The 15,862-nt window shown below is 41.1% G+C and overlaps 1 protein-coding gene across 1 annotated transcript in view; it reads left to right on the top strand.

The window, feature by feature from the left end:
* The window catches only part of LOC135056328 (collagen alpha-1(XIII) chain-like), a 220,543-nt gene that overhangs the window by 52,364 nt on the left and 152,317 nt on the right, over positions 1-15,862 (top strand). The window contains exons 8-10 of the mRNA XM_063961321.1: positions 8,239-8,265; positions 8,388-8,414; positions 13,774-13,800. Of these exons, the coding sequence (XP_063817391.1) occupies positions 8,239-8,265; positions 8,388-8,414; positions 13,774-13,800 (81 nt within the window). The remainder of the gene's footprint in view (positions 1-8,238; positions 8,266-8,387; positions 8,415-13,773; positions 13,801-15,862) is intronic.

Here is a 15,862-nt window from a genome sequence, read left to right as displayed (position 1 = left end):
TTATTAATTATTAATAGAGGCTGGATCCCTCAGTTGGATTGTTCAGCAGCAGAATTACATGTTCTGTGCTAGTTGATGGTTAGTGAATGTGGATAAACTGGTCATTCAAATAGAAGTATCGGCCAATTTCCATACTGTTAAAATAAAGTATCTAGTGGACGTCTTGTGGGTGCTTGCTCTTTCGGCTCTCAAGTTAGCATGCACACCTGGGAGCTGTTGATTTATTGTTTTGCCAACAGCAGCTGTGATGTTGGTACTGTTCCATGTGGATGTAAATTGTGTATTCAGATCCTTAAGTTTGATAGCCAAAAGGAAATAGCAGTGCTCAGACATTGTCCTGGAAAGTGTCTAGCCCTTCTCAGAGGTAAAACAAAGCATAGTGTATGACTTCTCCCATTTCCTCAGCATAATCTATCATATATGACAACACAGAGATTTATAACACTGGATTTAATGTTTTCATAACATTTAAATTTACACCATTACCTGGAATTATTGTCTGGTACTGATGTTTATTAAATTGACAATTTGTCATTGCTGAGCTGACCCTTAGACCAGGAGGCGACACCTCTGTCTAAAAATTGCAGAATACGGAAATGTTGACAGCAAAACATTCAACTTTTCTAATTAAAAAAAACAAAACATGGGCCCTCATTCCGAGTTGTTCGCTCGCAAGGCGAATGTAGCAGAGTTACACACGCTAAGCCGCCGCCTACTGGGAGTGAATCTTAGCTTCTTAAAATTGCGACCGACGTACGCGCAATATTGCGATTACAAACGAGTTAGCAGTTTCTGAGTAGCTTCAGACTTACTCTGCCTGTGCGATCAGTTCAGTGCTTTTCGTTCCTGGCTGACGTCATAAACACACCCAGCGTTCGCCCAGGCACTCCCACCGTTTCTCCGGCCACTCCTGCGTTTTTTCCGGAAACGGTAGCGTTTCCTGCCACACGCCCCTAAAACGCCGTGCATCCGCCCAGTAACACCCATTTCCTGTCAATCACAATGCGAACGTCGGAGCGATGAAAATGCCGTGAGTAAACTTACTTTCTTCATAGTAAAGTTACTTGGCGCAGTCGCAGTGCGAACATTGCGCATGCGCACTAAGAGAATTCTCACTGCGATGCGATGAAAAACTCCGAGCGAACAACTCGGAATGAGGGCCATTGTTGTTTTTTTAGTGTTCCTAATTGTTCTTTATGCCACTTGTGGACACATTATTTGGGATCAGTATGAAATACCTACAATCAAAATCCTGACGGTCAAAGGGCCTAATTCAGAGTTGATCGCAGCAGGAAATTTGTTAGCAGTCGGGAAAAACCCTGGGGGTCATTCCGAGTTGATCGCAGCAGGAAATTTGTTAGCAGTTGGGAAAAACCCTGGGGGTCATTCCGAGTTGATCGCTCACTGCTGTTTTTCGCAGCGCAGCGAACAGGTTACTACTGCGCATGCGTATGCACCGCAATTCGCACGCGCGTTGTACGGGTACAAAGCGGATCATTGCTGGGCGATGGATTTAACGAAAAATCCATTTGCACAGCTAATCGCAAGGAGATTGACAATAAGAGGGCGTTAGTGGGTGTCAACTGACAGTTTTCTGGGAGTGTTTGAAAAAACGCAGGTGTGTCCAAGCGTTTGCAGGGCGGGTGTCTGACATCATTTCCGGGACCAAAAAGACTGAAGTAATCGCAAGGGCTGAGTAAGTCCAGAGCTACTCAGAAACTGCAAAAACGTTTTCAGCCTGCTCGGCTGCACACGCGTTCGCACACTTGCAAAGCAAAAATACAGTCCCCCGTGGGCGGCGACTATGCGTTTGCACGGCTGCAAAAAGTAGCTAGCGAGCGATCAACTCGGAATGAGGGCCCATGTGCACTGCAGGGGGGTCAGATATAACATGTGCAGAGAGAGTTAGATTTGGGTGGGGTGTGTTCAAACTGAAATATAAATTGCAGTGTAAAAATAAAGCAGCCAGTATTTACCCTGCACAGAAACAAAATATCCCACCCAAATCTAACTCTCTCTGCACATGTTATATTTGCCCCACCTGCAGTGCACATGGGCCCTCATTCCGAGTTGTTCGCTCGCAAGGCGAATGTAGCAGAGTTACACACGCTAAGCCGCCGCCTACTGGGAGTGAATCTTAGCTTCTTAAAATTGCGACCGATGTACGCGCAATATTGCGATTACAAACGAGTTAGCAGTTTCAGAGTAGCTCCAGACTTACTCTGCCTGTGCGATCATTTCAGTGCTTGTCGTTCCTGGTTGTCGTCACAAACACACCCAGCGTTCGCCCAGGCACTCCCACCGTTTCCCCGGCCACTCCTGCGTTTTTTCCGGAAACGGTAGCGTTTTCAGCCACACGCCCCTGAAACGCCGTGTATCCGCCCAGTAACACCCATTTCCTGTCAATCACATTACGATCGCCGGAGCGAAGAAAAAGCCGTGAGTAAAAATACTTTCTTCATAGTAAAGTTACTTGGCGCAGTCGCAGTGCGAACATTGCGCATGCGTACTAAGCGGATTTTCACTGCGATGCGATGAAAAATACCGAGCGAACAACTCGGAATGAGGGCCATGATTTTGCCCAACTGCTAACAAATTTTCTGCTGCGATCAACTCAGAATTACCCCCAAAATCCTGACAACAACTGACAGACAGTCAAAATCTCGACAAGGTCAAAATACTGACAAGGTCAAAATACAGACATTTAAAATGCCGACAAGTCAAAAAGTTGACACGTGTTTTTCATTGTTGTTTGGTGTGTATGTTGACATAGGTTGACATGGACACCATATGAAGTGTACCGCATCCCCTTGCATGGCTCGCTACGCTTGGCACACTATTATATTCCCCATCTAGGTCCACTGGGATGGTGAAGTATGAACAAGTCAGTTTTAATTAAAAAAAACATGAAAAACTCATGTCGACTTTTTGACCTGTTGACATTTTAAATGTCGGTATTTTTACTTTGTCGGTATTTTAAATGTCTGTATTTTGACCATGTCAGGATTTTGTCCGTCGGTCAATGGTTGTCGGGATTTTGGCAATCGGGATTTTGATTGTAGGTAAATTGACTGCATCCCCATTATTTGATGTGTTTTTAAAAGGTGCGCAAAACTGAGTACATTACTGCACATCACTAACATTCAATAATAAATATTGTTGCTCCATTTTGATTTATCATAAATTATGCAGGTACAGCAGTTTAGTAATAGTAAAACTTTTACATAAAAATATAGATCTGTGTCATTAAAAAAACAAAACAAAATAAGAATGTCACCTATACCTACACTCCTTCCTAACTAATGGGTATTGTGAAATTCATGCCCAGTTAAAGCCCAGATACAGTATTTTTCTTTGATGCAATTATTGTGCAAACTGACTAAGTTAAGAGTCTCAAAGCCAGTGTCAAGTCATTAAACTCTTATAATTAAAAGATTAGGAATTATGGGAAATCATTTTTGAAAATCAAGTTATGCATTCTGCAGCATGTGTCTGTAATGATTACAACCTCGCAATTGGCTTAAAAATATGTGCATACTGGATCTGGCATTGAAGGGGTCTCTCTCTCCTATCCCCATACTTGCATACTCTTCAAGAACCTGTAGGAGACTTCCAATTTTAAGGTAGTCCCCCACACCCCTTGGAAGAGTAGATACCCCTCCAACATCCTGCCTACTTCATAGTGAATTGAGCAGAATGAGGAGAATAATACCGGCAATCTGCAGTCCGTGAAGAGCAGGCGGGGCCTAGTGATGGAATTCTATAGTAATTGAGTCATGTTTGCCCAATCCCCTATTCAAATATGTGTGATTTGCATCATTTTGCTGCTTGGGGTAAGTCCTACTGAAGCAAACTGTCTTATCCCAACACTATTATTGCCCACCTTCATCTCCTCTCTGGGCTTCTCCCAGAAAGCAATCCACAAAGGTAGGCAAGTATGCCTCTCCACATATTCTGATGGCATCTTCCATGATCCCTTCTCTCCACCCACCCAAGCCACTCCTATTTGTGTGTGTGGTGATGGGGCACGAGTCTGTTCCAATGTCCCTAGTCAGACATGCTTCTACTGTGCATTAGTGTGAGATATATTTTTCAAAGTTAAAACTTAGATATGTGTCTGTATTATAAATAACACTTGTTCCAGACAGTATTTTTATTGCAAACCAGTAGACTCTTGAAGCAACATTTAATTCCCTGCAGATTAGTATTTGATAGAACCACCTTATGGTGTAATAACAGCTTTATGCCTGTTGGGGTACGTTCCTACAAGGTTTGTATAGTGTATGAGAGTGAATGTTGTCTATTCTTCATGGCATGTATTCTCTAGGTTGTTGAGGTGGGTTGTATGACGCTTGTGGACTGTCATTTTCAAATAGTGCCACAGATTCTCAGTTGGATTGAGATCTACTTAGAACTGGCCATTGTAGAACATTCACCTTTTTGTTGTTCAGCGATGTCAGTTCTGCTTTGGCCTTGTGCTTGGAATTACTGACCTTCTAAAAGGTGACCTTTCTCCCAAGCTTTAGTTTTCCATCAGTCTGAAGCACGCCTATTATTTTGCCCCATACTAGGACTCTTCAAATTAATAAAGATTCCCTGTCGCCACTGTAAAAAAACATCTCCGCAACATGATGTTTTCTGAGGAATGGGTAATATTACGTTTGTGCCACACATAGTATTTTGATTTTTGACCACAAAACCTTAAGCCACATCTTAGCTGTCGCACTCTAATATTTTCTGCCAAAGTGCAGACATTCTTTGATGTGGATTTTCTGCAATAATGGCTTCTTTCTTGCCACTCTCCCATCTAGGCCAGTTGTATCCAAAGCTCTTGATGCATATGACTGGAGCACCTTCACTCCACTCTCAGCCACTAAACTCTGTAGCTCTTTCAAAGAGTTAATTGGCCTCTCTATGGCTTTCTTCACAAGTAAACTCCTTGTTCTAATGTTGAGTTTTGAGGGACAGCATTTTCTACGCAGTGCCTTGGTGGTATGATACGCCTTCCATTTCCCCCCAATTTGTCTAACAGTCTCCACAATTGATCTAACAGTGCTCACTGGGATATCCAAGTTCTTGAATATTATTTTATAGTTTCATATCTTATGTATATCTATAACTTTATGTTTCACTTTTTTAGAATGCTCTTTTCTCTTCATATTCTTTCTGCAGATTCACAGTATGACCAACGTTAAATAAATTACGTCTTTTATCCATAAAAGCTGTCAATTTTTAATGATTCAATGGTAAAGGGTAATTGAAAGCCAACAGTTTTGACAATATTGTTCATTTGTGTAAACTCGTAGCTTCCACAGCACAGGACTTGAATACTTATGCAAGCAGCATTTGTAATTGAAAGCCAACAGTTTTGACAATATTGTTCATTTGTGTAAACTTGGAGCTTCCACAGCTCAGGACTTGAATACCTATGCAAACAGCATTTGTTTCTGCAGAAAAACAATTAATTATGAGTTTGAAAATCATCCTTCAGAGCCCATTGGTTTGCAATAAAAATACTGTATGGAACAATTTGTGTGTTATTAGTAAAACAGACAAATTTATTGACATTTTAGTCTTTTTATGGCACTGTTTCATTTTACTTATCTCAGTATGTTCTGCATGCTGTGCATCAGATCTCTTGTACAGAAGTTGAATGTATGAGTTTGTTTTATGTAAAGGTAAATTACACGTAAGCAGTGAAGGCCATATGCCAGCAGAGTGAAGAATAGACTTTTCTCAGTGCATGACAAATACAGCAAATGTGCTTCTTGTGCCTCATTTTTATTAGACAAAAAGGAATCCAAAATGTATATGCAATTTTTATGAGCTTCTGATGCCCTGAGATGAACTCTATACCACTGATCTGATCGTAAAAACATAATATCCCTGCAACTCATATTTATACAGTATTGGCCATCTTTTACTATGTGCTCAATGGGCAGTTGCCCAAGGGTCCAAAGAGTATAAGTGCCCTATGCTGATAGCTGAGGGTCCCCTTTTTCCAGTGGTACCAGATTTTAGAAAATCAGCCCTTGGGAACAAAAGATATCCAACTTCAAAGCAGTGGTTCCCATCCGAGCCTGTTAATTACTCTTCCCAGAAACTCTCAAATATATCAAGGGTTTTAAAAGTACAGGAGGCAAACATTCTTCAAAGGAAGAGAAGTATTAGAACACGAGAACATGCACTGAAACTAGAAGGAGGCAGGTTGAGGGAAAATCTGAGGAAAAATTACTTCACAGAAAGGGTAGTGGACAAGTGGATTAGCCTTCCATCAGAGGTGGTAGAGACTAAGACAGAGGAGCAATTTAAACATGTTTGGGATAGACATAAGGATATCCTTACAAACGGGATGCAGTCAGGATTCGGCTGTCGGGATACTGGCAGTCAGAATACAGATGCAGATACCGACATCCCAAATAGGTACACATCCCGGCGCCGGAATCCTGACAGCTTGGATGCCGAATATCCAGACACCGCGGCACTGGAGAGGTAAGCCAAGGGGTGGGGTTAGGTTTAGGCTGCGTAGGGAGGGTTAGGGTTAGGCTGCAACCAGGGAGAGTTAGGGTGCGGGGAGGGGGAGTTAGGGTTAGGCACCCCTCTACGAAGGTTAGGGATAGGCTGTGGGGACGGGTGGATAGGTTTAGGCAGTGGGGACGGGGGGTTAGGTTTGGGTACTAAGGGGGTTGGTTAGGGTTAGGCTGCAGGTAGGGAGGGTTAAGGTTAGGGGAGAGGGTTCAGCACCTCTTACTCACCCCTGTCAGCCATTTCATGATCGGAATCCCAGGCTTTTCCTACTAAACCCTTACAAACCACTAAGGATCAATTATTATTATTATTTTTAGTATCCTTTAATAATAAGGCACCACAAGGGATCCGCAGTGCCCAATTACAGAATGCATAAGCAAAGCACAAAGAAGAAACAGTGACTTACAATTCAATACAACATAAGACAAGTACAGGGTATATAAACATAGCAGCGTCAGCAGACAACACTAAAATAAGTATCAGGGTGGCAGAAAACTGAGGGATTTGGTGCCATCAAAGGGATTTAGAAGAAGATAGGTTAAGTCAGAGATGGATAAGCACATGAGGGAAGAGGGCCCTGCTTGTGAAAGCTTACATTCGAAAAGGGAGGGGCAGACAGACAGGGTGACACAGATGGGGTAGACAGTGAGCATGGGCCACAGAGGGCTTAGGATGAGAGACAGCTGTTTCTATGACAAAACAATGTACAGTACTGTATATGACTTTTTTAAAACAAATATGAAAATATATTTTTTTAGGGCTTAGTTACAATTGAAATAAGCATGTTGATGTCGAGGGCAACTGGGACACACCCTGGTTTCATAAATGAACATGTGCAGCACTGAACAGAAGTACTGTGATATATGGTCTACAAAATAGGGAAAGGTTAAATCAACCAATTATCTGTAATAGGCATTCCCATACCCCTATTTTAAATTACATTGTGAAATGTGTATTTGTATAACTGCAGAACAGAAGCATTTTGATTGACTTAATGTGAGCTTCATTTCGTTGAGTTGTTTACACAGTGCAACATCCAAGTCGTGCAAATTCCCTCTACACCCATAAAGTATGCCTTGACATATAATACATTGATTAAATTGTACTGATGAATTTCTGCAAATCACAGCGTAATTATAAAACAGTACTTGGAAGGTTATTTTACATGATTTATGGAATTGAACAATGTATCTGTCAATAAGGTCAGACCCACAGATTTTGGTTAAGGTGACCCCTATTAGAACACTAAGCCTAAATTCTTGACAAGGCTTTCTGGCCTGTGGTCTCCAAATTAATGACTTTTATTGCTCTTTTCCTGTTTCACCCATCTAAAAATGATTGATTTATTTCAGAATGTAAATATTTTCTATACTAATTGAGTCTACCTTTAGAAGCAATTGGTCGATTGCAGATACATAGAAATAGAAAATAAACAGCTGCCTATTTTTAGAACTGATGGAGAATTCTTCGTATGACATTTACAATGTTATGTGTTTATTTGTAGGGAAAAATAAAACATTTGTAGATCATGGTTTCAAGGTGAAATTATTGCAGTTCTCAAACAAAACAATATTCCACCGGATTGTAACTTTTTAAATTCTAGAATACTCTAGAATTTCCCTAGCCATAGTTTGTTCTGGATCATTTGAATGTTACACTATTTGAGAAAAATGATTCTACTCTATGTAATTTCCAACTTTTCTGTTTAAGGGCCTGCCTGGTCCCAAAGGAAATTCAGTAAGTACATTATATCATTTTTGTTTTGTCTCTTTTATTTCTACTAATGAAATGTGTGCTGGTTTAATAATGTAAACTGGTACATTTCTTTAAATAACTTTTTATTTGTTTTTTTGTTTTAGGGAATGACGGGTGTTAAAGGGGAAAAGGTAAGAATTGCCAGATTCACTATGTGTTGTGTCTGAGGCTAAAGGGTTACAATAGAGCAATATTTAGTCAGATTCTTTGGCAGCAGTGATGAGTTTGGGGCATTTTATACCATTTTTCTGTTTTCTTTCATTTTAAGTATCATTGAGACTGAAAGATGAGCTTAACATGGCAAAATGTGATGTTACAAGAGCACTCACTAAAATTAAAAGCCACTGAAGCATGATGACATGACAAATGTATTGCCAACAGGCACATGGAATATGTGCAAAGGATGGGTTACAAGCTAGAACATCAGTTAAAGGGAATTATAGCATTTTATTGTTACCGCTATACCAAGCAGAAAGCACAGTTATGCCAGGTGATCTGCAATATTAACCCTGAAACATCATTCCCTGTGGTTTATTCGTACCATTGTACAGCAACCAATCACTTGAAAGGTCATGTGTGCTGGTTATCTATAGTTCACAAAAGTGGACTCAGTTTATAAATGCATCTCATAGAAGAGACTGATTTGTGTCATAGGAGCGCTGGAGAGTAAATCTAACATGTATAGCCTTTTGTGTCCGTTTTGTAGAGAATATGTTCTTGTGGCTGCTATATTGTGTATGGCCTGATGGCATAGGTCATATAGGGAAAAATCTGAAAGTGATTCATGACAGAGAGAAAATGACAAACACATGTAAGATCTATGTCATCCAAAAAAAAAAATATGTATTATGCATGGCTCCTCTTTTGAGCAAACAACCTCTTCTCAGACATGCAATGGGGGGAATTCATTTAGCCATGGGGTTGCTAATTGCTGCACCGGAGGTAGTCAGTTAGTGGGGAATATCCTGCATGCGAGTCCCCGCAGTCAGACTAAACCTGTGAGATAAACTCCAGGTAAAAAAAAAATATATATATATACTGTATATATATTGTGTCGCGCGTGGTAAAAATAAATATTGATTCCACAGTTTACATGAAATAAGTGGGTTTTTGCTCCTGAGCCCCATTTCTTTTGTATGGGAAAGAGGCTATTTAAGTGAGTAGCCTTTCCCCATGCCACAGGGATTTTTAATGGCAGATAAGTGAATAGTAGTTATGCCAACAAAGAGGTCCACTGTTTAAAGCTTGATCATTAGGTGGCACTGTTGTGTTATTGCCAAGGAATGCAGCAAGTCCATCTTCTCTGCTTCAAATCACCACTTAAGAATTAACTGGAGACTTTACATTCTCTTTGCTAAGATTAATATTTCACACATAAAGGGAATCCAATTTTATGTGAGGTAAGAAAAAACCTTGCTTACCGCTCCCAAATTTGGATTACCATGGGTTTGCACACTACCGATACCCGTGGTATCCAATTAAAAAAAGTGGTTGCAGGGTTTTCAGAGCTGGTCATTAGGTGGCACTTTTATGTTATTGCCAAAGAATGGAGCAAGTCCATGTTCTGTGCTTCAAATCCTTTTTACTGTACATTTATAGGAAAATACAATAAAAACACACAATACTTACAGATACGATTTATCTGCTCACTGATAAATTACTTGTCTTCCGACATAAACCATTTATTCTAGTGTGCAGTTGTGTACATGTACATGTGTTTAGAGACTAGGTGGGCCAAGTAGATCTATTTTTCTGTCTAATAGGCCCTACACACTTGGCGATGTTACTGAAAGATATGAACGATCTCGTTCATTAATGAACGAGATACCGTTCATATCTTTCAGTGTGGAGGAACCAGCGATGAACTATGCGAGACCCCGCGCTTGTTCATCGCTGGTGTTCCATCGGCTCTGCATGCAGGCCAATATGGACAATCTTGTCCATATTTGCCTGCACTTGTATGGAGCGTGTGACGGGGGGAGTGAAGAAACTTCACTCCCCCCGTCACTGCCCCCCGCCGCCGTGTCGCCCGTCTGCTGTATCGGCGGTCAGGCAGCACGGCGACATATAGCCATGTCTGTAGGGCCCATAAGAAATGCTTCACATTATAGAAGGATTAATTAAACGTACTATGGCCCTCATTCAGCTTCAGTTGCAATTTTGCTATTTTATCAAAACTATAAGTGGCTGTGATCGCATGTTGGGGGCCACCGAGCACAGGGCAAAGCCACCGAGCATGCAAATACCCAGCAGCGATGCATTGCAATCGCATCACTGTTTTATAGATCAACCCACCACACCCAGAAAACGCTGCATCACCGCTGCCGCAACACCGCATCGCCGCACTGTACCGCCCCCGCGAACGCCTATGCCTGTCAATCAGTTAATCAGATCTACCCGGCCCGTGCAAGTGCAGTGCAGGGTTACTGGGAGATGCGGTTGCATCTCAGTACTGTCTAGTACTGAATACCCCCCAATATTCCTTGTTATCTTACCTTTATCTACTCTATCTAGTTACCTTCAATGTTTTATTTATCCAGTACTGTTTTGCTCAAAAATAAAATGGGTGGGCTGCAAGCTGGCAACGGAAAAAGGATGATCCCAGTGCTCCCTGACCAAGAAGGTGAAAGAAGATTGGGATACTGCACCAAACAATACACACGGTATCCTTCCTGGCAGAAAGATATACAACTAGATCCCCTTGAGACTGACATGTAGGTTAGAAAAGCTTAGAGATTATTATTGTACAGTCTTCCTTTTTATGGCTGACCTTTCTTGCTCTTGAAATGTTTGAACCCAGCACAATAACAGTGTCACCTTCTCTGCTGCCTGAGTACCGTCACGATATTAGTAGTAGTAGTATGGGTTTATAACATTTTTATAGCATGAAATAACAGCACTAATGAATAATAGTTTTTGCTCTGTGTGTAAGCTCACCTTCCCATAAACATATGCAGCTATGCCAACCAGCAAGGGCAAAAAACATCTCGATGATTTCATTAGTAGTGGAAGTGGGATGTAGTTACATTGCCGGCGGTCAGGATACCGACGCTGGAATCCTGACCACTGACAATGCCACCAGCCGGAATCCAGGCTAACAGGGGCTATTCCCACTTGTGGGTGTCCACGGCACCCATAGAGTAGGAATAGAACCTGTGGCGAAGGCAGCGAGCCACCGAGCCCGCAGCATGGTACGTGCAGCGAGCCCGCAAGGGGCTTCATTGCGCTCACCCCCCTGCCAGCATTCTAGCAGCAGGGATCTCCGCGTCGATATGCAGACCGCCGACATCCCATACACAACGCGTGGAAGCTTCCTTATTGCTTCTACTGACAAGTTATTGCTTTTTCTATCTACTTTATTAAGACCCCTCAAAAAGAAGATATTCTGCTTTATATCATAAACTGTAATTTATAATTAAAATTTTTAATTTGTTTGTAATAGATTGCAATGTGTGGGGAAGCTTAAGGTTTGGGTTTCACTTAAACCAGTTATCTCATCCATGTACGGTCCATGGACAGTATATACAGGGATGGACCTGAGTACTTGTGGGGGGATGGCCTAATGTAAGGAGGCGTGACCGCACTTACAAAAAAAAAAAGGGAAAAAAACTGTATCCGCAACGCTGTGTGCACCATTTTGCCAAACAGCCAGAATCAGATCATAGAAGGGTGGTTAGATCAGTGCAATAGCTTCCCTCCGCTTAGCAAGAGGAGACTGCAGCCTCCCTGCACCCACTGTAGCCCAGCACACAGCACTGTGTGCTGAGCTGGGGAGACAGGCAGAAGCCACTGACAGGTAAAGGAGAGGAGGAGGTGAGTGGAAGATCCTGTGTCAGGCCCAAGCCTGGGTAATTAGCACCCACTCTGAGTATAAAGTAAAAGCAGAATTCACCACTGTCCCTTGGCTTGATCTGTATTTTCCAAGCGACATATAGAGCGTAAATTGTATTTGAATCTGCATCTAACATTGCTGGTTTCAGTACAAATGCGTCAGTGAGTGACCACTGCTGGGATAAATAGTGCTATCAGCGTTCATTATGCTTTGCTCAGCGGGAAGAGCCATGCAGACCACATATTCTTTTCTTCTTTTTTTGCCATAACTAAGCACATTTTTCTAAATTAGTACATATCATTCTTACCTACTTTTGAAAAAGCATTTCAGGGAGATGTGAAAGTAACACCTATCCGCGCAGTCGCTTACTGCTACATCGGAGAGACGTGTCATAAAAATGACTGACATCCAAATGTAAATGAGCCCCAAAGTTAGTCAGATCTACTTGTTGAAGAAATGACACTGATATTTTGCAGAATTTGCCTGGGTATTGTGTTTTACAAGAGGTTCCATATACTGTAAGTGGCCACGAGAAACCCTATTTAAAATGCATGTAGCCATAGGGATGATTGGGCCTTATAACCAATACAGCAAAATGGTGCTGATGATCCCATTTGAATGTGTGTATCTCTGATTTATTTTCCCCCCCCCCCCCCATTCCCCCTTCAAGACTGTAACAGCTACATAATGGGGTAAGGTGTAATCAGGGAGATTGATTGACTATTAAGGGAGTCAGGGAGATTGCTACTATTTCAGGGAGTCTCCTGCAGAATGAGGGAGGGTAGGCAACTATGGTACATATGGAAAACAGTGGTGTTACCCATAGCAACCAATCAGACACTTTCTAAATGGTAGTACAAAGTACAAACAACTGGAACCTGCTCAGTTAATTAGTCATTACATTTTTCATGCACGTTTATGTTTCTGTAAATGTTCTTAATTGTTCATTCAAGCCAGTAGTAAATTACTGTAAGATGATGGACAAATATGTTCTGTAACTCCTAGCACTAATGAAATATTGGTTTTGGTCTGTCTAGTGCAGGAAAGGTTAATGAAATCAAAGATTTGATTGGTGGCAGTGCACAAGAGCCGAATTGTGCTGTGTAAACCATGATGTCAAATAATGTTTTACGAAGGTTGTCTATTGTCCAAAATTACATTTTTGCAGTGTTACAGTGTGTTTTTCTTGTTTTAACTTCAACAAATGTTTTGCTTGCTATTGGATGTGTGATTTCACAAGCTGCACGGTTTTTTGGCCGGCGACACCTGTGCCCAGCTTGTGGGATGCCTAAAGAGGCACTCGACTGCATGGGGAGCCACCAGGTGTGCCCTTAATACCTGTACTGTGCCAGGCCTTCTCTTATTTGCAACACGTGACATCATGAAGTCACATGGGTTGGAGGAGATAGCGAGGACAGCCACGGGGTGCTAAAAATCCCTGCTGTGGCTCTGTCGAAAACCCTGTATCAATAGAGTTAAAGTTACATTTGTAATACTATATTTATGTTTGTACTCTTACCATCCATATGTATGATTGTTATAATATAAGCATTATATATGTAATAAACAATATCAATATTAACTATAAACATTGGGTTCTATGAAATGTGTGTATCTCAGTGACCTTACAAGGTTTTCCTCTATGTTTTTCATTTCAGGGTCACTGCGGGGATTACTCTCACAGGGTAAACATTGCCTGTTATTTACCTATATACTGTTTCCTAAGCATTACAACTCTGCACGCTCCAACAGCACTTAATTGAAGTGTTTATTTTTCTGTATAATCATAGTGTACATCTCATTACAGTCCATCCACAGGGGGAAACAGATTTAACATGACTAATGAATTTGAGTTTGGATGTGTTTTAATCAAGGATTTGGAGGGTGGAGATATGCACTAATATATGTGATTATACTTTGCATTTGTCTGCAGGGTTATTTAGAGAGTAATCTTCATTGGGTATAAACAAAATAACATCGTTTTTCATAGTGTTCTAATATGATCTGAGCCATTTGCATAGATATACACACACACACACACACACACACACACACACACACACACACACACATTATACATGGGTATTATTTGCAAACATAAAACCATTAAATGATTTGCCAACTTCCAGTGTGGAGCTTCAGTATAGTTCATAGACTTCCAGTACCTGCCAAATATTGCTAGTACCTGTTTCTCATAAATGGATGCTTTTTAATAACTCAATCAGGATGTAACGTGCAGCGCAGTTAATGACAGAGGAAGGATTAACACAAGATGTTCAGCATATGGTCTTGCAGTTTATTTTTCTAAGTACTGCTTTTTTCCTTCCAAAAACATGATTCAAAATTCTGGATTTTGTTTTACTTTGCAGATTATTCTACCAGACAAAAAGCTGGAAAGTGACTAATATGGCATGTTAATAGGCCATTCTGTAAAAAAAAAAAATGCAACCTAAGTCATAGATAGTATTTGCAATAAATGTTCTGCGAAACGCGTTACTATTGCAATACATTTATAGGAAAGTGCCTGACACAACACTCCATGTTTAAAGTTGTTATGGAGTGAATAGTGTTCTAACTGCCTACCATCTTTCTGGCTTCTTTCCAAATTTCATGATAGTCATTTCATTAGGAATTAATGGCATGGCTTATAGGGTGGAGTGGAAAGAAAAGTATTATCAGTTGAATTGTACAAGCTTCCCAGAACCTTGGTATGCAGGTCTATCTGCCAGCCATATTATGGCCTGAAAAATCATTGACCTGCCATCACCATGTGCAAAGTAATAGTACCCAACTCATGAGTGTTCAGGCTCATATACTGCAGCAGTATTTCTCAATTTCGGTCCTCAAAGCACACTAATAGTGCAGGTTTTAAGTATATTCATGCTTGAGTACATATGGTTCAATCAAAATAACTGAGGTACTAATTAAGTTCAAAGAGCAAAATAAGGGGATTCTGTGCAAGGTATTTTAAAGATGTGTTACAATAAAAAGAACCAACATAAAAGTGTTAATACACCTTTATTTGAGAATGTGTTGTTGGTGGTTCTCTCTAAGTCAAAGTAGTGTTATGTTGTAATGCCCCCTACACACTCTGCGATGCGCCGCCGAGCTGCCCGCCGGGGGGGAGGTGACGGGGGAAATCAAGTTTCTTCACTCCCCCATCACCCGGCTCCATAGCACTGCATACTAATATGGATGAGATTGTCCATATTGGCCTGCATGCATAAGTGACCCGGCATCAATGATGAACGAGTGCGGGGCCGCGCTTTGTTCATTGTTGGTGCCTACACACTGAACGATATGAACGAGTTGTCGATCATTAATGAACGAGAACATTCATATCGTTCAGTGTTATCATCTAATGTGTAGGGCCCTTAAGTCAAAGAGAACAACAGCAGATTCTGTTTATCGGGGCACACTTTTACACAGAAACGCTGTATGGAATAGTTATACAAATATCTGAAGATTCAAAAACTAGCAAAGAATTATTAAATTGGAAATTACAGTTTATAGCGCCAGTGTCTTAATAGATGTTGAGCCATGGATAGGGAACTATCCTACAGATGTGTCCTCCTACATGTTTGCTGCAGTCATGTTAACCAGTTCTTCTACTTACGCCATGCCGTGACTCGCTAGTGCTGAGTGTCTGTATGTGCAACTTTTTTCGTTTAAATGGGTCTAACTCTAAATCGCATTGCTATGCAAATAGCACAGGCAGCTTATGCTGATTAAAATTACATGCGGCAT

This window comes from Pseudophryne corroboree, chromosome 3 (assembly GCF_028390025.1).
Source record: "Pseudophryne corroboree isolate aPseCor3 chromosome 3, aPseCor3.hap2, whole genome shotgun sequence".
In the NCBI taxonomy this organism is placed as follows: Eukaryota; Metazoa; Chordata; class Amphibia; order Anura; family Myobatrachidae; genus Pseudophryne; species Pseudophryne corroboree.
The sequence above is the reverse complement of the archived record's forward strand: the minus strand, read 5'-3'. Positions and strand labels throughout refer to the sequence as shown.